At 20.9% G+C, this 25,481-nt stretch overlaps 1 protein-coding gene across 7 annotated transcripts in view; it reads left to right on the top strand.

The window, feature by feature from the left end:
- Window positions 1-25,481, top strand: part of LOC129607845 (uncharacterized) — a 96,877-nt gene that overhangs the window by 58,609 nt on the left and 12,787 nt on the right. For 3 of the 7 annotated variants that reach the window (XM_055519050.1, XM_055519051.1, XM_055519048.1), the window contains 7 exons: window positions 4,254-4,461; window positions 14,379-14,439; window positions 14,761-14,974; window positions 16,132-16,250; window positions 16,395-16,552; window positions 17,533-17,706; window positions 20,134-20,316. In XM_055519050.1, coding sequence (XP_055375025.1) covers window positions 4,254-4,461; window positions 14,379-14,439; window positions 14,761-14,974; window positions 16,132-16,250; window positions 16,395-16,552; window positions 17,533-17,706; window positions 20,134-20,316 — 1,117 coding nt within the window. Of the gene's footprint in view, window positions 1-4,253; window positions 4,462-14,378; window positions 14,440-14,760; window positions 14,975-16,131; window positions 16,251-16,394; window positions 16,553-17,532; window positions 17,707-20,133; window positions 20,317-23,253; window positions 23,751-25,481 lie in introns of those variants that run through there. The other 4 variants (XM_055519054.1, XM_055519052.1, XM_055519053.1 and 1 more) reach the window with 3 other exon arrangements.

Here is a 25,481-nt window from a genome sequence, read left to right as displayed (position 1 = left end):
CATAGTAAATTAATTTTTTGAAGCTTTTCTGTTTTTTTTTTTTTTGCTATTTTTTTTTATTTCCAGTTTGTAAATTGACTGAATTTGATTTTGATTTTTAGTGACCTAAAGCGATTATTTCAGACTATCTGTATTGAATTTTTTTTGTTGAAAATTTTCGTTGTCATTTAAAAATCAACAAAATTAATGTTTATTCACGTCAACTCTATAGTGTAACAGTAATAGCAAAAAAAAATACAGGGTATGTCGTTAATGGAAGCCCTAATACCTGGTAAATCTATTAATTCGTGTATGTAAAATATTATAATTTATGCGTGAATGTGATTAATTTAACAAATGTAAAGTACGAATAAGGGACAAATTGAGTTTCTGAGAGTAAATGAATGTAAATGAATTTGAAACCGTCTTCGAATATATTTCGAACCGCAAAATTACGAATTTTTTACAAGTAAAATCATAATATTCTCTCCTCCATTAGAGTTGTTCAATTAAAACTTGAATTATTACAGTCAAAACTGTGTTATATTTATGTTGATAAAAAAAGTATTATTATATAAGTTAAATTTCATAAACATTGCCAAATTATTTCCAACATATAGAGTGAAATTGTTATATTAGTAGCACTTTTAAATCATATAAATTGTTTTATTTTAATAAAATAGTCTAAAATATATTCACCATATTATGTTATAGCAATAATGCGTTTTGGAACATTGCATTTATAAAAATCTCTATATATTATACTCCCATTTGACTTTCAAAATCTATTTATATAGATGCTCTATATTCATTATAATACGATTAAAACATTCGCTCTACTAAATCTATAGTTTATATTTAAAATATAACATTATAAATGTATAAAGTCTTTTTCACTATAATATTTTATTTTTAATAAAAATAGTCATCTTTTTTACAAATATGTAATAAGCATAATAAGCAATGTAAAAATTGTTTCAAAGCAAACCTCTTCATACATTCATATATATATAATATACCTATTAGAACCGAAAGTTCTTTATATATGTATAAAACAATATATTTATAAGTTATTTTCATTAACCGGAAAAATCCCCTTTTTAAAATAAATATTTATATTTAAATAATATAAAATTAAATTGCTTGAAATCATTTGAAAAGTAAAAATGTTTATACATTATAACATCAATTATTATAGACATGGAAAATTTATAGAGATATGAATACATTGTGTTGTATATATTAAATTGAGAAAACATAAATTAAATTTACCGTAATATTATTTAGAATTTACTCATTACGTTTATAGAAACAATAGCATAAAATAATTTATGTAATTATAGTTTTCTCTTGACAGTTAGTTATCTTGGAATTGACATTTTTATAAATGAAAACCACTCATTCCAATAACAATATAACTAGTTTTTTTGTTAATTATTATTGTTATATTTTAATTTATGTATGTACATATATATACGTACCAACTCATTTGTATGTCATTAGTATTATTCAAACTCAAAGTTATTATAGCAACTTTTTGTTAAAATATTTTAAATGCAATACATATAATTACTTATGTATCACATATTTTATTTGGGGTTGTTTTAGATGCAATTACAACCTTTACGTAAAATATAACTGTTATACATGATATAACTGTTATACAAAATCATAACTGTTATACAAATTATAACTGTCATACAAATTATAACTGTTATACAAATTATAATTGTCTTTTTGTTATTAAATTTACTGGTAATATATTGACGAATTTAAATTATGACTTTTTTATATTATTGCATTGATTTTTAAGCAAAACTGCTCTTAACTTATGAAAATATTATTTTAAATAATTTTTATTTTAAATGCTACGTGTAGGGATTTGCTTAGGCTAATTATCATAATAACATTAAAAAACTAACATAAAATTAATATTCACATATAATAATTGCTATACTTACTCGTAGGTGCAAATTAAATTTTATTTAATAAACCAAATTAGAAAAAATTAAATTTTATGTTAATACAGGTTTAAAATAATATATCATATCAAGAGTTGTGATACCGTTTATCACAACTCATTTATACGAAATTATTATACTCTTCATGGTAATATGAAAATCAATTAATTACATATATACATATAATATAATCTTAAATTTATTATAGCTGATATTATATTCGATTAGGAAAAGGAATTGATTTTCTTTTAAAATTTTGTAAGTATATTATATACTTTCTTGGTGTCAGCAATTCGATGTTCAAAACATTTTCTTTAAATATTAAATTATTAATTACCGCATTCTACATATAACAGTATCCAATAGAATCGCAATTTAATGTATACTACATCAATATAAAAGCATCTTTGATTTTATTCAAAATTTGAAATGATCTTTAAGTATTTAAAGTATGTTACATCTAACTTCCGGAACTATATATGTATTATTATTTGTAAAAATAATTTGCTGATTTTCTCTCAGAATTAAAATTTTCAGCTTTAAAACTTTTCAATATATCATCTTTTATTTACTTACTAATAAATTCTAAAATTAATTCTAATGCAATTTACAATTTGTGGTGAAAATAAAATGAATATTGAAAATATAAACAATCTGAAATTTTTAATGTGCGTCTATTTATTGGAAATAAAAATAGTTTATTTTAATAGATAAGCCTATTTATACTATAAACTAATGAAGCTGAATTATTTACGAAACTAACTGAATTACTCTTATAACCTTTACAATTTCCATAAATAATATTGACTTTAAGGAAAAATCAATATTATTAGTTTATTTATATAATTTAGAATAAATATATAAAATTTATTTTTTGCTATAAAGTTCAAGGTAAAGTAATTTTTTCTCAGACTATTGATCAATAGTAAATGATTTTTATATTATTAATAATAAATAAAAGCAAAATGGTAACTACTTCTATATTTTATTGTAAAATAACGAAAATATAATAAATTTGAGTCAAGCTAATGGTTTATAAAGTAGCACAATTTCCTTCAACAAATGAAAATATTTCACAGACGAAAATTTCATTTCAAAGATTTCAAATATTGTATACATTTAGGCTGAGACAAAAAAAAATTGAAGGTATCCACACAATAATCGAATTCAAAAGTGCTTTAATTACGTCAGTTTTCTACATTTATAGAAATTTGGAAAAGCATGCAATGCCGGAAATTCAAATTTTTCAAAATTTGAGCTGTGTGGAAAAAATTTTTTCTAAAGAATTCCAACTAACTGTTTATTGGCATAAAAAAGCTGTCAAAATTTTAGACTCAAAAATTTGAAAAAAAAAAAAAAAAGAATTTTAAATATCAGTTAATTTTAAAGACATTTTGTCATTTCCATGCTCATCTAGTCTCATGTCGCAGTTGAAAAAGTCAGTTTTCTGCTTTTGAGTAATTTAAAAAGTGTCTGTGGTTTTGGTACAATAAATAGTTAAAATAAAACATTGGTTGCTTTTTAAAACATTGGTTGCTATAAATTTTAAAATTTTTCTAGAGGTTTTTTTGTAAAGTTAATGAAATTGGGGAAGAACAATTTTTCTGTGGTGATGACATACATAACTGTATATAAATGTGACTTGGAGTTAAACTATAGGATATCTCTAAAATTGCATGGGAGTGTTCGTTAGATATATTTTTAAAGTAAAATATTGTCGAATAATTATGGGGTTAAATTATTCTCTTATGACTCTATAAATGACGTGTTTTCACAAATGATGACAATAGATTATGTAACTTCAGAAGAGAAATGTCAAATTCTACATTCAACACCTTTATTATTGTTATGTAGTATTATTAGAAAAACAAACGTGGAAGCAAGTCTGGAGTGTCATAAACAAAATGTTGAAAAAATATACTTATGTTTAATATTTTGAACAATTTTTCTTTATAACAAAAATATATTCCTTAAATGCCTTATTTGATTTTATTTTTTTGCCAATATAATAATATACATGTACATACTTAAATATGCTTTATTATATTAATTGTATAAAATTTTAATGAGCTGGATGCACTAACAAACCCTAATATAAACAGCAAATCTTATATAAACATATGTGTGTTGCACAATTAGATATTATTATACCAAAAATCAATATTTTTAACACTTTATATTCTTATATATTTATATTAATAAAAATATTTCTCTTAAAATTTATATACATATGTATTTGTATAAAAAACAAAAAAAAAAAATTATTCTCTTTTGTTTTTTTCTTCTTTTTAATTTTTATTTTATTTTTTACAGACGGGTGAGTCTAGTGGCATCTTCAAAAAGACAATTTCAAAATTGAGTACTGAATATCGACTGCAATTCGTTTGGCCTCGTAGAGCAATCAAAGGGCCAAACGATCCAGATCAACCAAAAAAATCGATATCAATGAGTGCTATCAAACCATCACAATCAAATGTTTTGCCAACGGTTCATAAAAAACGAACACCAAGTCGAAAAGAAGGTGCGACATAATATGTCGCTACTTTTTAAAAACAATTAAAAACAAAAGATTTTAAAAATTTTTTTAAAAATTTTTATTATGAAAATATTTTCAATTTAAACTTAAATTTTTGAACAATATCAAAAAAAAAAGAAGAAAAAAAAATTTTTTTTTATATAAGCAAAATTAAAAAAAAAAAAATTTTTTTTTTAAATATTTTCTATAGAAATTCTTTTGCACATTTTAATCAATTTTAAAATTATTTATACTTTTATATTTTATGTGATTTTTTGTATATTTAGTTTTTGTTTTCTTTTTTATATTTTAATACCTTCTTTTGTACTCGTAAACAACCTTAACACGAAATATTTTTTTTTTATTATTTTAATCTTGATATTTTGGTAAACTTTTGACACTCCTTCGTAATATTCCTTTATGTTATATAAATAATTTTCTGTAATATAATAATGTTCGAACTAAAAATAATATGTTACAATATCTGTTAAAATTTTTTCAAATCTGTAAAAAAAGAAAAATTCTGTAATGTGTAAAAGTACTTGTAAATTGTTTGCCATTTTTTTTTTACTTGTATACCTTACTAACTTTTGTAATTTGTATTTTTTAAAGTTGTTTATACTTATTAACTTCTTTTTATAATCACAAAATTTATTTAAAAGCTTATATTTTATAAATTTACATATATGAATTCTTTAAATATATATATAGTTGATATTTTTTCGGAAACAATTCTTGAGGGGCATTCATAATAAGAGTTAACACTGTGAAAAATATTGAAAAATTTTATTGAGCCAGTGTAAAATTTCCGAAACTAATTTGCTTTTTAATAGATTGATCTATGCCTATTTAAAAGTTCATTGTTTAAAAGTTCATACAAAAATTTTTATGAAAAGTTTCACCAAATTTTCACGATTTAAAATTTCAAATGCCTCGGATTCATCAAAAATGTGGGTCTCGAGGAAGGCACAATAGACCCTTTGGGTGTAATTCCTATTTTTCAAAAAATTTCATAATAGTGAGGTTTTATATAAGAGATCTATAATGTAAATTTAATAAAACAATAATTTCTTCTCAGTTATAAAAATCCGAATAAAAAAAAGCTATTGAAGCTATTGAATCTATAGAACAATATGTTGTCCACAATTTTTTACATCTCACTTAATAAACCTATTTGTATTTTGTTATTGTTATAGAAAAGAAATTTATAGAACTCAATTAAAATTAACAAAATTATTCTAAATAAAAATATTGTTTAAATTTCAATATTTGTAAAGGTTTATATGGAAATATGAATGCCTCCATAATTATTGTTATTCCTCACAATTTTGAAAATATGTATTTAACTTTGAATGCTCTTATACATTATACGTAATTGTACTTTTCAAATATTTAATATTATTGATTCTTATATTATAGTGTATTATTACATACATATATTGTTATAAATATATACATAAATTTTTCTTATATAAATTTTAAATGTTTATTTTACAAATAATATTCAATAATAGTTATATTTAATTCAAATTATTATGTATAGATACCTATACTTTATTTATTTTCAAAACAATAATAAATAATTTACTAATATGAATCTTCTCTATATAAATATATAATAGTTATACATATATATATTATTTTATTTACTAACAATATTATATAACTTAATTAGTATCAAATTTATTTTGAAAATGGTTAATTATGCAAAATAATTATAATATAATGTAGTATTTTATATACATACGTATATTAACTGAAATCTAATATTTAGAAATTCAAATATTAAATTAAAAAATTAATTACATTTAATATAGTAGAGTAATGTAGAAACTATATACATATATATATATATATATAAAATATTTATGATATATCATATAATTTATAAGCTAATAAAAATATAGGCGAGACGGTGTAGTACTACAAAACAATAAAAAAAAATATTCTAATTTATTTAATTATAATTTTTAATTTAATTGTATTTATTTCATTTATATAATTTTTTATTTTTAGTTTTTATTAAATTAATTAAATTATAATTTATTTTATTTATTTACTATTGTTTTTTTTTATGCTATTAAGTTTTATTTTTTGATAATCAGCGTGTAATAGAGATTTGTTTAAGATACCGTACATATGTATATACAACCATAAGATACAAGATTAAATATATGACAAAATCTGATGGCTTCATTAAAAATTTTAATAATTTTACTAAAAAATTATAACCAGAATAAAAATCAGCTGGACATTGTTCAGAATCTCACAAAAATGGGATTTTCCATTTTATTTCCAAAAAAACTGATTATAAATTTAATGAGAACAGAGTAATTTCAATTATTTGCTGTTAGAAAAAGATAATGTCAAACATTGTTTACGAATTTATTTAGACTTTTGTATGACACATTAGTCACAATCAAAAACTTTCTAATGATAATTGTATTTATATCGTAAAATTATAATGTATTTCAAATTCAACATGTACCTGGATGTATAATTGCGTATTTATAAATAAATTCTAAAATCAATTAAATTCATTCAAAATTGATCATAGTTATCAAATAAATTTTTATATATGAATATATTTAATTACATAAATTATAATTTTCAAAATAATTTAATAATATTAAGTTTTAACAAAATTCTACTTAACAAATATGCATGTAATTCACAATGGATTGTCAAACTTGATAATATTAACAATTCGAATAATTCAAAATAAAATACTACACACATGCAAATTTACAATTTTTATGACTTATATGTCATAATAGCTTCATAAGAGTTTCCTTATTATTGTCAGGTAATAACAAAATACAATAATTGTCATTTTATCATTTTGGCAATTATTGTTTCATATTGCTGTATCGGAAATTGTCCCGTATTTACTGACATATGCAAATAGATACAGACTCTCAAATAAATTACATATAAATTACATATAATTTATATTATTTTGCTTTTATATTTATTTGATTATTTTTAATTTAATTATAATTCTTATTTTCAGTTTATTATCTTTTATTTAAAAAAAAAAACTTTAGTATTCAATTTTAATTCAAAAATTTATGTAAATCTATTCGAATTATTTTCCATTAAATAAAATATAAAATTCGAAATGAAATTTTAAAAATAAAAAAATTATTGATTAAAATTGATTGCAAATATTATTAAATATTATATCAAATTCGATTCCCTGGAATTTTATATTTTAAATTATATTTCCACCCCTTATACTGGTTAAAATGTGCATTTAGAAAAATTTAATATATTTTTTTAGCCCGACTTCAATATATACATATACCGTCTTACATAATTATATAGTTGAATTTTTTTTTTATTCACTTTTTTCTTATAATTGAATTGTGTCGGGTTTTAATATTAATATTATAGTTGAAATTGAAAAGTTCATATTTATATATATATACAGAATGTTATATATATAGTTTAATTAATAGTATATATTCAATATATATATGTTATTTTTGCATATACATATATATGAAAGTATATATATATATATATATACTAACTTAAAGTATTTTAAAATTTAATTTTTTCTTTTTTTCATATACTATAGCTATATATATATATTAAATTTATTTTTGGCTCTATTATGAAAAAAAACAATCATAAAAACTATTAACATTTTCTTCTTAATTATAATTATTAATTAAATATTAATTATTATATTATTAAAGTATAAAAATAAGAAATTTAATTTGCTTCGTAGTAAATGAAAGGTATTATATGACAAAAAAAGACACTATATAAAATAATAATTGAAAAAATTTGATATACAATTAAAAAGTTTTTTATGTACTCGTCGTTATTATTATTATTAATTGTTATTATATAATCATAATTATTATTATTATTATTAATATTATTGTTATTCTTATTATCATTATTACTATATAGTTTTTATTTTTTAGTTTTTTTTTTGTTTTTGTTTAATAAATATTAGATTTTTATTATTTTTTTTCTAAAATTAATATTATCTTGTTTTATAAATATTTTTTCAAATGTTAATTATTAATAATTATAGAAAATTTAGCTTGTTTTTAGCAATTTGCAGAGTGCTTCAGTTACAATAATATCACACAAAAAATAGAAATTGTAAATTTTTTTTAACACATTTTTATGATATTGTGAATAATAAAATATATAACACAATATACGTAATATATAGATAAATAGAAATACACAAAAAAATATTATAGTATATTTTGAACAATTTTATATTATAGATTGTAGGAGTGAATTAATCCCTCATGCAATCAAGCTTTACAAAATTTATAATTTGTAAAATATTTTGTTATGTTCTCTTGGCACATAAGCACCAACAATATTATTTTAGCTTCCATTTTAAGAATTTATAAATTTAAATCATAAATTAAATCTTAAATATTCTACTGTCATTATAGTAATAAAACTCTATACATATGCATTACGTTCTTCTAATAACGCTCCAGTTATTTAAGTATAATAATAAAATTATTTATTATTATTATTTATAAAGCATCATTATATACGTCGTATGCAAAAACCGAATTTGCAAAGATTTTCCATCAAAATATATGGTTTTAACATATTTCAAAAATTAAAGAATTTCTCAAACTGTATCTCCAAAATTTTGAAGTCTGTATTTAAAAAAAAAAAAACTTGAAATTTCATAATTTGACGTAACGATTTCGTATACATTATTATTTACTGTACGTTTCATGTATGAAAGAGGAAATTTTGTACTTAAAGCAATTACATATACGTAGGCAAATACTTAATGTAAAATAGAGAGTAAATCAAAGTGATGAAATATTTCTGTTTACGTACGTAATGCCATATCAAACATGATTCTAAATACGTAAAGTATTAGAGGGTCACGTTTTTTAATTTAAATGTAATTTCTTTCAATTGAACTGCAATCAATGTACATACATGTGTAACACATATATATTGTATAAATTTACATACAAATATTAATTTCCTTATTGATTATATTATGTACGTTTTGCAAAATTATATAAATAAAGTATATATATGTACATGAATAAATCATATAATTAACTTAACGTTGTACTTTTTGATCTGTGTTTGACAATTTGATAATATCAAAAATTTTCCATTATATTATGAGAATGGAAATTGTTATACATACTTATATATTATGTAAATTTCTCTTAATTTAAAATTCATAAAATATTTTTAATTGCAATAAAAATTTAACAGAATTCTAATTACTCTTTTTAATTCAAAGTCATATACTACATAAATTCCTTTAGTTAAGCATTTTAACAACAAAAACAAACGTGTATGTAAAAATATAAATTACGTTAGATTTTAATACAAAGATTAATATTTCATATAAATTTCATTCAACCGGCATTTTGTTTCGCGTGCATATAATTATTTTGTTTATAAAAAAGATTGTAGATTTTTTCATTAGAAAAAAAAAATTATTTACAAGTTATAAAATGTTTAACACGCGATAAATAATATTTTCTACTGCAATAAAATTTTATTAAATAAAAATTTTTATAGTTATAGCATATGTGATATAAAAAAATTACGATATACATACATAATAAGCATGTAAGAATTACGATATACATACATATACTTAAGTATATAAGGGATATGATTATCTAAATCCAATAATCAAGAAATATTTTGTATATGAAATAAATTTTTACACCTTGTTATATAATGATAATCAATTAATTATATAGGGTATAAAATGCATAAACCTACAATATGTAAAAAATTAATTGCAATTTTTTCAATATTAATATTGTGTAGTACAAATTAAGTAATCTTAATTTAAAACATATACATTTGAACTGTGAAAATTCACAGTCACAAAAAAATGAATAATTCCCATTTTTTTAAAAATATACTTGTATAACACTTTTTTTTTATTGACATAAAATTTGTGCAAATATTATGGCATGATATCCTTTTCTTTTCTTATATAACACATATTATAAGTAATATATATCCATATTTGCAATTGTGAAATATTTGCTCAACTCTAAGACATTTCCAAATATATACACAATATGTATACATATTTAAAATACCTGTAAGAAATGTTATGCGTTTAACATCAGAAAATTTTAATAACAATCTCAGTGTATATTTAACAAAGTTGAAAAATTTTCCATTCCAAAACCTATATACCATTTTATTTGAAATCTACAGTTAATATACATTCACATTAAGAAATATTTAATCTATTTTCTTAGATTTTTTCCCTTTCATGTACATTCAATAAAAATTTCTTAATTTCTCAGGTTTTATTATAAAACAAGAAAACTTTTTTATTTACTCAATTCGAAAATTCTTTCAATATAGTTTGTCATCCTTAAACATAATAGTTAAATATTATATAAGATGGTGGTAGGAAAAAGTTTAATGATGTCATAAATTTGAAGATAAATATTATTTTTTTTCATGCATACATACATATAAATTCATGAGTACTTGTAACTATTACGAATGTTCATAACAAAAATAAAGGCGCCAATAGTTCATAAGTAAAAATCAATTTTTTTTTATTATTATATATTATTTTTATTATATACAGTAGAATCCACGTAAAATCGCATCGGTTGTAAAATTGTACTAAAATAAAAGTAAATAAACTTTAATATTTTGCCAATATAGATCGAATATAAAAAATTCTTTCTGCATTTTCATGTAATGTCAGTTTGAATCTAATGTAAAAATCAATTTAATGTTAACTGTTACGACTGAAATTATGTTATTTAATAACCATTCAATAAACTAATACCCAAATATTATTGTACAAAAAATAAAATTTGTGTACGTAGAAAATTTTTAAAAAATTATTTTAACACCATTTATTTTCACAAAATATGTGAAATTAAAACAATTCTCGTCTATTCTTACAAAATGAGATATTAAAGAGATTTTGTTTATTTTGACAACTCGATTAATGTCATTCAATTCTGTGCATTTTTCGCTGTGAATATCACCGGAACCAGATTCTACTGTACATACATTTTAGTAATAGAATATCATAAGATTTGCGAATTTGAATTGTTTGTATGTATATAATGTACATACACAAATACATACATATATTATTAATTCTTTATTTTATTTTAACCAGTTTTAAGCATATTTTTTTTATAAAATAATCTTAAATTTCGATTTTCCTATTATTTTGTAATTAAATTAGACTACTTATACTCGTATAGCGATTTCTACTTTATTATAATAAATTATTTGGATTTTAAGATAAGATTAAAACACAAAAATATAAAATAAAAATGGTATGTCATTAGTGTCATGAAAATTAATTTTGTGAGTCCACCAAAAAGTGGACGAAAAATAAAAATTTCCTCTTTTAGATTTTTTTCTATATTTCATTAAAAATACATGATATTTAACCTAATTTTGATTATTTAGAAAAAAAAATATATTCAAATGAATTTCGTAGTTTCCAGTCACCCCACTCATTTTGTACATTCATTCGCCCCAATATAAAATATGACAGATTTTTTTTGGGATTTGATAGTAAAATTTTTCACTTTGAAAAACTCTGATTTAAAATATTATTGTGTTATAAAATTGTTCAAAGTATGCAAGAAAAACAAAATTGCAATCACAATGAAATCTTAAAAGAAGAAAAGTTTTGTTTTAATGTAGCTTATTTTTTTTTTCCTGTTAGAATAAATATCAAATTAGAAAAAATCAAAAAAAAAAAGAACAAAATTAAAATTTTAGAAAAAAAAATTCATTAAATTAACACCATATAGTCATGTACTAACATTTTAGTATAACAGTATACATACAAGTACGTAGATGTGACACAAAGCACAAAATATTCATTCATTAAATTTTCATTCACTGAAAAAAAAATATCAATTATACCACAATAATGTAGTATTAAAAGAATTTTTCTTTGACAAAACTATGAAAATTTCAATCTGTCTAAATTGAAAAAAAAGTATAAATTAAATTTAATATCAATATTAAAATTTAACGATCCGCTTAAAATTGTACACTTGTTTTTTGTATTCTAACACTTTTTTTAACTAAATTTTACATATAGGTATACAACCATTAGATTTTTTTTTCTGTGAAATTCATTCAAACATATTTTCACCTCAATTAGATTGAATTCTATAAGTAACTATGTTGTATATAACATAGGTACAAATCGTGTATACATATATAGTTTCTATGGAATAGGCCATTTTTTCTACATATGCACTGTGTGTTATTCAAGCAAAAAAAATAATTACATTTTATACATAAATGTACATAGGATAATATGTGGGAAAGCAAAAGGTAAATTAAAAAAAATTAATGTTAAAAAACATAATAGAAATTTATCCATGAATATTTTCACATTTGAATGAGAATGAAAGGTACGAGCAGACACACATGTAAATGAAATATTTTTTAATATGATTAATTTCCAACATGCCCCACTCTCTTGTAATAGAATTTTTTTTTTGTAGTAATTATAATAAAAATTGTCATAATGAAATAAAAATTTTCAATTATTAAATTGTCAATCTCATATTTCAAATTGTAATCTCATTTATCGTAATTTTATTAAATTAATAGATTCACTTAACTTTTAATATGTAGGGTAAAATGCAAATTATAAAAAGTCATAATATGTTAAAATAATAATTAAAATAAAATTTGCAAGCATAAGAGTTAATTTATAATTGAGGAAGATATTAGAAAAAATGAGGTAACTTTGAGCTGCTACACGTATAATTATATCGAAAATGGCATATTTAATTTTATATATGAATGCAATTATATACCAGTTAGTTTCTTTAAATAAGCATACTAGACTGTAAGAACAACAAAATGTGTCAAATTACAATAAATCTAAATTTTTAAATATTCGATTGAGGTTAGCAAATAATTACAAAATAATTAGAAATAGGGTAGCCCTAAAGCGTGTTGCTTTAGGACTGCCCTATATATTAAAATTAATACATACATTTCGAGTTTACTGTTAATGAATTTTTAGTAAGTATAATAAAAGAAACAGTCCTGAAAAGTTATTATTGAAAATATACATGTATTTAGTTATTCGAATTAGAGTCTCTCCATACCTTTTACTGTTCACTTTTGATAGCCTACTCATAGTAAAAGTAAATTGCATATAGTTCTTAGAATGTCAACAGCACGTGTAGAATTTCGGGTTTTTACGATATTACCATTTTTTTTTTTGTTTCTTCATCATTTTATCACTTTCATTTTAGAGAGAGAAAGCACTACGAAATAATTTTTTTTTTCATCTCATTTAATTCTACAATTTTTCAAAATTTCAATTTTGAATACCATTGTTATAATCACCTATAATTATCATATATGTTTGTAAATATACGATTCGATAATTTAAATTTTAAATTTTATAAATATTTTTTTTTTATTTCATCTACTTATGATAAAATTGAATTTTTATCATTGAAAAATTTTTTTTTTTTGGTGTATAAATTTATTTTGTATGAAAGATGGAAAAATCTGTATTTTGTATAAATTAGTGTGGCTAAGTATATATATACATAATAATTGTATATTTAAAAAAAAAAAAATTACGTAAGTAAAATATTAAAAAATTTGTTGGTTCCGTTTATCTTATATATATTTTGATTGGGTTAACTTTAGCACTCTGTACAAAAAACAACAACAATTAAAATCATTTCTAATTTATATTTGATAAATTTTTGTTTAAAAAAAACAAAATTTAGTTTAATTTTTTCTCTTTATAGAATGTTTAAAATTAGTAAAAAAAAATAATTTTTAATTTTTAATTTTTATAAATTAATTTGTTTGTTTTTTTTTTTTCTTTTTTCGTTCTCGTTTTATTTTTAATTAAAAATTTCGGATTAATGCTTTTTAAAATGATTTATGTTTATTTTCAGCTGCCGTACATGAATTGGAGCCCCTAGTTAATCATGTTGATGAAAAGAAACCAAGTGAAAAGTAAATTAACTATTTTTATAATTAAAATAAAAAATAAAATAAGCAAAACAAAAAATAAATCATAATAACAAATTCATTTTTATTGTTTTGCCATTGTTTTTTTTTTGTTTGTTATTTTTAATGTTTTTCTTTTCGGGAAAAATATTTTTCTTTTCCATACATTTTGTTTTCATAAAATAAATTATATAAAAAGAAAAGAAAATTTTAATATTAATCAATTTCTTAATTTTTTTCTCTTTTTACTTTTATTTTCACCATTATTATTTTGTTCTCTTTATTCTAATTTTTCTACTACTTTAAAAATATTCAAAATAAATAAAGGCAAGTAACTATTGCGGAGCCGAAAACAACACGCCCATTTTCTCAATTAATTGATCAAGAAAGAGCAAATCATTTCATAACTAGAAAGGAAAATTTTGGATTCGAAGATATTAAAAGTAAATCTTTTGATGAAAATAAAAATGCAAGTCCTTATAATAATGAAGAATGGTATAAGGAAGTTATTGAATTAAGAAAAAAAGCTGGGGAATACAAGGTTAGTATAAAAAGAAGTCTATATGTTAGAATGACTGTTAATATTATTAGTTAAGTACATTATTAATGTCTTAATTTTTATCGAAGTTTCGAAAGTCTAATGAATCAAAAATATCTGGTTAAATACCAAGATTAAATACCAAAATAGATTTATAACCCTATAGGATGTTAACAGACGCTTATACAAATTTTAATTTTTTATAGAGTAATACAATAAGTTTAGTGGAATTCGCTTATCAGTTCAGAAGGAATTATAGTTTCTTTGAAAAAATCAAAAATATTCTTATGATTTATTTTATTTTCGTTTTTCAAAACTTATTTTGTTTTGTATTTAATATTTTCGTCTGCTATTCAAGATATTGTTGCATTGATTTAACAATATGATTTATAGTTAATATACCGCCAACATCACAAACTATAAGCAAGATTTATATACCCAAACCTTAATTTTGCGACCTTAATACATATTTTTTTACACTACATATTCTTAATATTTTTTTTATTTCCAATACTTCCAGTCATCATTTCCATTCCATTCATCATTTAATAATTTTTTAATGTTTTTGTTGATTAAGTTTTAATATAAAAGTGTATGGCGTATTAGGGTGTTCAATTGATTGTCAACTTCCACATTTTCTAGAATCCCAATGTGAGTGGAGTGAATGTTATTGATGTAAATTTCTGATTTGAGCTTCTGTGTAGTACATTCTTCTTTTGAATTATGATTGAGTGACTGGAACAATTTTGTGTTATACCTTGAATTGTACAAAGGGAATCAGTCCAATCCAAATTTATTGTTTTTCTTTATAATATTATTAATTATATATTCTAAAGATTTACTAATTGCATGTAATATTGGAATTGCCTAGAATTGCAGAACTAATTTCTAAGTTACGATGGTTAAACGTTTTTTCATAATTTTGGTTTTAGTATAATAGTTTAGTTTATAATAGTTCGAATATTATATTCTGCAAAATAATTTTAAAAGCGATACAAAATTTTGTAAAAGCAATACCGGCAACACTTTAATTTAAAAAAATTTTTTGATTGCTAAACTAATCAAGTGAAATGTCAAAAAAATATTTATTATTAAAAAATTTATAATTATTCAAACTAATTTAATCAAAAATTTTTTTTTACTTTTTTATATTTTAATAGCATCGGGGTTGGGGTATTGAAATAGATCCGGATTTACATAAAAAACAAAAAGATCTATGGGATCAAGTTTCAAAAAGAAGTTCACTATCAGCATTGTCTTTAGCTTCAACTGTTCATAGGTAATAATCGCAATTAAAAAAATTTTCTCTTAAATTTAATATTATAAAAATTTTTTTTAAATAAATTTTATCTGAATTAATAAAAATATATAATTATATAAAAAAAACTATATTTATATATTATATTATTATAAATGGTCGCAGACCTATTACCAAAGAAGAAAAAGAAAAAGAAAATAATAAAAAATCAATTCCATCAAAAAAATTTAGAGACGTTGTTGATAATCGTATCATCGATGAACCAATACTGCCAGCTCGTGTACAAACAATACGTCATCATTTAGAACGTACAACTGGACCTGGTAAATTATATAAAGAAGGAAAAAATTAAAAAAAAAATTAAATCATTAAATAATATAATTATTATAAATTTGCCCTCATAAAAATTGATATTTAATTAACAATATAATTAAATATTTATTATCATTAATATAAAATGCATTTCTTGGGAAAAAATTTATATACATAACGTATGTATATACATAAAGACATATTATTACGTATGCTCCCCTTATTCTTGTTGAATTTTAAACATGAATTTGCTTGTTGCCTTAGTGTAACAAGTGAAACTATGTGGATATTACTGTCGGTAATTGAATGAACATTCAATATTTGCCTTTTGTTTTAATACAACGCACTCTTAATTTTCATTTTAAATACCAAATATATAATAAGTTCTTATCAGTTCGAGAAAAATTTTGCTTTTGGCATTAACAAGTCCAAACTCAAATTATAAAGGTTAACATTTTAATAAATTTAATTTATCTGTGCCATTTTTCCTATATGACCAAGCTTATGTAGTGTTTAAAATTATATCATGCATAAATTATATATGAAATAAGTTGTAGAAGTTTGAAATTTTCCAGCTTTTCCAAAATCGCTTCTCCAAAATCCTTAAAATTTGAATTATCGGAACTATTATAATTCCAAACTATTAGCTCTTCCAAATTTCTATAAATGCAGACAATTAACAGTAAATGCTGTTCCATCAAAAAATATGCTTTACAAACCATTAGTTTGGCCCAACTTTATTTATTATTATTGCCTATGAGTAAAATGCATTTTATATAAAATAACAGATGAACTAAGGTTGTCATAAACACAAAATAATCATCAACTTATGCAAATTTAACTTTTAGTTATAATCACTAAATAAAAAAAATTGATGATAAATTTGTGTGTATAATAACTTATAAAATTAATTAAATAAATAATCATACAAAATAAATATTATATATGTAATGTATATACATATACACGGCGTATATTTAAAAAATTTTAGATGTTGAAGAAGGAGCATTACTGCCTTCCCCTACTAGAGAGAAATTAATGCCAGCTATTACAAAACGTGAATCTGAATCACAAAGAGGAAGTCCAAAAAAAAGTGTACCATCACGTCATGGTAGTCCACAGAAAGGTAGTCCACAAAAAGGAAGCCCTAAGAAAACTTATAAAGGTTTGTATTTGTTTCCAATTGTTGTATAATTTTAAATTTTTTTTTTCGTATAAAATGAGAGTTGAAAAGTACATATAGAGAATTTAAAAAAGGACATAATTTACATCTCTTTTTGGTATTGTAATTAATTTTTATCTTCATATTGTTTTTCATTAATTTATTTTTTCCTTTGTTATTTTTTTTATGTTTAAAAAAAATATAAAACAAATTAACAACATTAAAACATATAGAAGAAAAAAAATATATTTCCAAAAACATTTTTCTAAATAACAGTTTGAGTTTTTTCCTTCCTTTTCCCCCTTTTTTAAACGTTAACTAAAAAATAACATAAATAAAAATTTTAAAACAGAATAAAACAGAAAAAAAAGTATATTTTTTTTTTGAGAATGCATACCCTATAGTTGAACTCTTGTTGGTTTCTGTTTTATATAATTATAGAGATTTTCATAAACGCAATAGTGCTTTTTCGATGACGGCGGAATGCAATAATGCCTTAAACATAACGTGATGAATATGCAATATATTTTTAACTATTCTATAAAATCAAAACCATTCTTAATTGCGCTATACTCATAATAACTCTGCTATATTGAAAAAATTAATCGTGTTTATAAACAAATTGTAGTGAGCAACATTTGCTTATGAACACAAATATAGCGCAGTTTTCCCTATATATCGCGATATATTGCGTTTATGAAAAGGTCTTATATGATATATTTTGTATTTATTTTATATTTTAAATTTTATGTTTAATTTTTTAAAATTTAATTTGAAATTTTTGCACTTTTTTTAAAAAAAAAAAAGAAATAATTATTCTAAGCAATAATTATTTATAATAATAAAATATATTCTTAAAAATAATTAAAAAATTAAGGAACACACAATAATATTATTATATATAAATATAAAATTTATTATTTTATTTTAAGCTTTTGCTATGGCTTCTTAATTTTTTGAATAAAATTAATACCATTTTTTTTTTTGTAATTCAAAAGTCGAACAAAAAAACCAAAAGTACTCTAAACTTTAAAATTTAAATATTCGAATAAGCTTCCAAATTTCAACTTTAATTAATATAATTATTTATAATTTTTTTTTGTTTTTGAGAGATTATATATATTATACTTAATATATTAGTAAATAATATATAGGAAATTTATTATATTAGCTTTAATAAATTAAAAAAAAAATACAATAGTCTAATATTATCTGCTGTAGGGAAATCTTAGTTAGCTACAAAAAAAAAGTAAACAAAACAAAATTTATATACTTGGTTATGAAAATATGAAAAACACAAAAAGTTATACTTGTATGTTTTGAATGCCATCGTATAATATGCTACACATATAAATTAAATTCAAAATTTTTTATATATACCTACATACATATTAATAGATATATATATACATATAAACATATATATACATATATTATATATTATATTAACAAAATATAGAAATTTAAGAAAACTTATGATTTTCATATGAATATATTATATATGTACATACAAATTTTATTAATTTTTAACGAAATTTAAAAAAAAAATACTAAATTCTAATTACATAATTAATTTACCATAAAAAAGTATTATAAAATCATTATTACAAACTTTAATAATGTTTAAGAAAATATAATTAATATTACAAGCTAGTCCGGCTTAAAATTTCACGGAACCCCACTCTTCCCAGAGACCCAAACCAAATTTATCTCGAACTGTCCCGTCATTTCGCTACGAGACGACCTACAACCAATTGCTCAAAATAGACTCACCCACCTACCCAGCTTTCAAATTTGAATATGTCCGTGTAAAAATTGACGGGCACGCCCCTGACACCAACTTCGTTGAACCAGGTTTGCCTTGGCAGAATCGAAGTTCCAAATTTATTCGTGATTGACAACACAGAAGGAATCGAATCAATTGTTTCCACCACATGTCGCCTGTCTGCAAGAACAGAAGTATGTCCCCTAGGATCACATGGCCATTGAGAAGCGACCCTCAAACGTACTACAGATCCTACAGCCATCTCCCGGCCCAGTATATCTAATGGCGGCAGATGGAAGAAAATTTCAAGAGCCTTGGTAGAGGTGGTATGTAACACCCCATCAATACAAACCATTGTCATTCTTTGCATTTTGCTTATCAATCTGAAGTTCACAGCTATTCGGAGCACTGGCCAACACACCAAAAAACCTTACGTCGGGACCGAATTCACCAAATTTTGACATATGTTGGACTTCGCTAAAAATTTTTATGTAATATATATATATATTTATTGTATGTTAATCATAAGTATTTCAAAATTAATTTTCTAAACTTTTTAAATTAATATATACATATACATATATATGTAATATCATGTATATATATAATATCTATGTATCTATATATCATGATATATATATATATATTTGATGGGAAATATGCAGCTCGTTCGCAATCGGTTGGTCCAGGAGCTGCTGTTGAAGCAAATGAATCATCACCAAAACGTCAATTGCGTTCAACTAGCACTGCACCATCATCAGCACCACCTGCTACAAAAGTATCTAAGAAACCTGGATCAGCAGTTCCTGCCCCTACTACTACTACCACTGAAAGAAAACCAAGACCTTGTAAGTATATTGTATTTGTAGTTTATGACAGAATACAAATTAACAACCTAAAACGAACAAAACAGAAAATTCAATTTAAATATTATTTATATACATTATATAGTATATGAAAAAGATTATATTATATTGAAAATTAAAATTAAAATCAAGAACAGCAGCAAAGAAAAAAAAATGTGCAAAAAAAAAAAAGTGCAGAAGAAATTGACAGTTCAGTTTTAGGGCAGATTTCTTTTTAATTATTGATTTTTAAATATTTTATTAATTTTTTAGTTATAGTTTTCTTAATAAATTAAATTATAATTATTTGTCACTTTTATTTTCAAAATAATCTAAATTTTAATTAATTTTATTTTATTAATTACTTAATATTATTATTTATTTTATATAGTTTTTAGTTTTTCTAATATTTTATTTTCTTGGTATCTATGTTTTTTTGGATATGAAACTAAAGCATGCAAAAGTAAAATAAAAACAAAAAAAAAAGACAATTAAATTGAAATGAATTTTATAGAGAAAGAAAAGAAACAAACAAACAAATTCTAATTAAAATGGATTTGAAAGGCTTTTGTATAATTTTTGAATAAAATTTAAAAAATTATTCAGTGATATAAAGGATTAGGGGCATCGGAAACTCTTATGAATATTTGAGCTTAGTTTTCTCTCATTTTTAAATTGCTTTTTCTTTTCATAATTAAAGCAGAGAAGCAATATAAATAAAATACGCTTTTGAATATACTTAAATTTTTATATTAATATACACACAAATATTATGTAATTCTAAAGCAATTTTTAACTTAGCAAATAATTACAATTTAATTTATTAAATTTTATTCCCATATAAATAATTTTTTTGTTTTCAATTAATTATGCGAGATGACAATGCGCTTAACCCATTTTGAACATACTATATGCGCTATACATAAATCAGATTATCCTTAAATTAAAAGAAATTGATCTTTTAAAATTGTTATAATTTTAAAAAAGAAAAATCGGAATTTTGAAAACAAAATTGCAAAAATTTTCATATTGCAATCCTTATTCATGTAATCCATCTTTAATAAACCACAATGTTATCAAACTATAAAAACTAACTAATTTAGTTTTACAACAACTTTAATATTATTCAAACAATTATTTTGAATATACTTAAAAATTATTAATTTTCAATAAACAAACTGTCAAGAGCAGTTAAAAATTAAGAATTTTTAAAAAATTAATATTAATAAATTGTAAGGGCATAACACATGATTACTCTTAAATTTAATATTTAAAAAATTTTTATATTTGGTTTCAGTTCAAAATTAAAATGACTTGAAAATAATGTTATTGATTAGATTAATTAAATTTCGTATCACATTTTAGATAAAATTTAATATAATTTTTAAAAATATAATAATTATTGTTATATTATAATAATATTAATTATAATTGCATTAAATTACCACCACAAGAAACGAGAATAATATTTTAATGACCAATTAACATTACTTTATTTTCTTTAAATTAAAAATAATATATCCATTTTAACTAAAGGGTTTGTTTAAATTTATAAAATATAGTATTATATTAAATATAGAATGGTTCTTAAATAATATTTACAAAATCTATTCAATGATTTTATATATGAATGATTTCAAATGTAATATATTAATTTTAATTGATAATTTTAAATTGTATAATTAAATTTATAATTTACACAAATCTTACATGAATTTTCAAATTCCATATTAAATAAAATTATTTTTGAAACATTCTGTATTTAAATATAAATTCTATTTTTTTTTTTTTTGAATAGTTTTTTACAAAATAGATAATTGTTGTTTATATAATATTACGACTTTACATAATATATTTTTTTCAATGTATATATGTATAATTATATGTGTATGATAATATAGAAGATTACATACATATATACTTATAATATATTAGTTAAATACATATTGATCAATGTGCATTTAGATATCTTCCTTCGTATTAAATATTATTCATATAAATGTTAAATTTTTTTTAGATTACATAGTTATTTACTATAAATATATACTTAATAGTAAATTAACACGATATACAATTATGTGTTAAAGAATAAAATGACACGATTTAGAAGCGAAAACATAATATTATTATAGAAATTTTCCATAATTATAGTTTTAAAAATGTATTATGTTTATTTTAAAACACAATTTAGTTGAACTTAAATTTATTCGTAGGAGTTAATTGAAAAACATTGTTATTAATTATGCTCATATATAGTGAGCCCAATTGCATTAATATTAATTATTTTGGATTTTGAATTAAAAATTTTCAATAGTAATTTGTTAAATGTTAATTTTTTCTTTATTTATGAAAATAAATATGCTTTATTTGCAATGTTTATTTGAAATGAGAAGAAATTATGGTAGTCTGAGTTCGTTATTACTATTGCTAAAAACCAAATTTTTAATCAACAAGCGATTCAATCAACATGAGTCAACGATTCAATATAGTCTTAATTAGAATTGTTTTTAATTTTGCTAATTGAAATAGTGTTTTAAAATTAACATATATACAATCATCTTCCGGGGACTCATTTATTAATTATAAACATTTTTACAATATTTTTAATTTAATTTTGGTATTTTTTGTTTTCAATATATTATATATGTACAATTTTCTGTTTTCCATTTTGATTTTTTTTTATTTTTGTTTTTTAAATATTTAATTTTCTCTTATTAAAATCATTTGAAATACATTTTGAGTCATATTTAAATAAAAATCAGCGCAAATTTAATAAAAATCGAAAAATTATTATTAATTTTAAGATTTAAAGTTAAAAAAAAAAATCAATTAAAACAAAAATAATAATTTCATTTAAACAAATTCAAAAAAAAAAAAAATACTTAAGTTATAACCAAAAAAAAAAAACAAATCAAAACAAATCGTAAAATTATTTTATAGCAACCCTATCCACATCAATCCATTCCCGATCGAAAAGTAGCTCCTTAGCTCCTACTAGTGGTAATAGAGATCATCATATTCAAAAATCACATAACGATAGAGTAAAATCAGCTCAACTACAAAATTTGAATAAGCATCAAAATCATGTAAAAACTTCGGCTTCTTCTTCTTCTTCTTGTACTCCTGCCTCTAAGACGTTAAATAGTTGTAGTATTAAAGGCAAAAAAGGACTTACTGATAATATAAATGAGTCCGTTAAGAATTTAAAAAATCTGGATAAAAAATTGGCTGAAAGTGAGTAATAAAACAAAAAATAAGTAAAAAACAAAAAAAAATTTAAAATATCATTCCAATTTAAACATTAAATAAAATTTTTTAATAATAATGAAAAAATTAATAAAATATTTTTAAAAATATAATAAAAAAAAAAATTTATAAAAAGGTGCTTGCGAAAAAAAAAACGGAAATTGTTTTATTATTTTATTTTTTCTGCAAAAAGGATTCAACTACGTTTCAACAACGTATATGTGTATATTTTTATCGCATAACTTAATTATTAAAGTAATTATTACAAAACTTTATATATAAATAATAATAAAGTAATTTTATTGAATAAAATTAATTTTCACAAATTTGAAATATTTTTTAATTTAGTTTGAATAAATTAAAAAAGAGAAGCACCCAAAAAAAAAATTATTTATAATTATATAGAAACGATGCATAAAGTAAAATTAAAAAATCAATTAAATTATGAAAGTAATTATTTAAGGATTCTTTTTTGCTAATTTTTTAATACATATATATACATTTATATAGAAAATTAAGTTAATTACTCCCTTTGAGTCTAGTTTTTTAAGAAATTTTTGTATACAAGATTTATAACTTACATAATATATAAATTTATACAAATATTTAGGCTTGCGTTCTTAATATATACAAGAATCATGAACTAAAATTAAAATTTATACAAAATCAAATAATAAAATTTAATTTAAAAATATAAAAACAAAAATATATAAAGTTCAAAGAATTATACTTTTACCACTGAGATTAAATAAGAATGAACCGAAAGTGTCTTAAAATTTCAATAAAAAAATCAAATTTTTAGTACTACCTAAGTATATACAGCGATCTCTAAAGAAAAATTTTGAAAACATGAAAATGAAATATTTTAATACTTAATGACGTATCCGCCTTACTACATATTAAAATTTTGACAATTTTTTATTATATTACTTTCTTATAAATTTATAAATTACAAAATATCGAAAAATAAGAAAATTGCTAAAGAATCTACACTACACTGTTCGCGTAGTGCTTGTTTCAAGATACATAGTGTTACAAATAACAAATGTTTAAGAAAAATGTTAAATTTACGCGATCAATACGGTTACCTTGTTCACCTACGTATTCTATGCACTACGCAACCATTTAGGTCTTGCCCTAAAATATAAAAATCAAAAAATACCGTTCAATACTGTGAATGAGCAAAATATTATCAGGTTCTCTTGACAATGTTGTCAAAAATGTCATTATTGAAAAAATAGATAATCAGTATTTTATAACATTCATATAAAAGCATTTATTATAATCATTTCATAATATTGTTATTTTATTAACTTTTAATTTTATTCAAAAGTAACTTTTATATTCGTGTCAATTAACAAACTTTTTAAAAATTAATATCTTTGTTATACACTCTTTATTGAATTGTGAAAATCATTTCAATTTTCAATTAAAGGCCAGCTAATTTCATAATTTTAAAAATAACAAAAAAATTATGATATTAAAATTTAATTGAGATCAAAATTTATATATTAATTTTTAAATAAATTTAAATTGAAAAAAAATTCTTTCTTTCAAATATATTTTAGCGTATATTTAATTTAATTTTGATGACAATTAAAATTTTTCCGTTTATGTATATTTTAAAAAATAAAATGAAATAAATTTTTTTACAAATTCTAAAATTTTTGAAATATTTTAGTTTAATTATTTATTTAGTTTTCGATTTATTTTTATTTGCACCTATCTCAATTTTATCTTTCCAATAATACATGCACAATTTTTTCATTATAAAATTGACATTTAAAATTATCAATACTATCAAATTAAGAATATTTTACTTGATTAGTGAAATTAAAATAGTTATAGTAATTTATTTAATTATAAATTATTTTTGATAAATATTAAATACAATTTGTATTCGAAATGTTTTTTAATAAGTT

This window comes from Condylostylus longicornis, unplaced genomic scaffold, assembly GCF_029603195.1.
Source record: "Condylostylus longicornis isolate FDR11 unplaced genomic scaffold, ASM2960319v2 ptg000030l, whole genome shotgun sequence".
Classification (NCBI taxonomy): domain Eukaryota; kingdom Metazoa; phylum Arthropoda; class Insecta; order Diptera; family Dolichopodidae; genus Condylostylus; species Condylostylus longicornis.
This window is presented reverse-complemented; position numbering and strand designations above follow the sequence as displayed.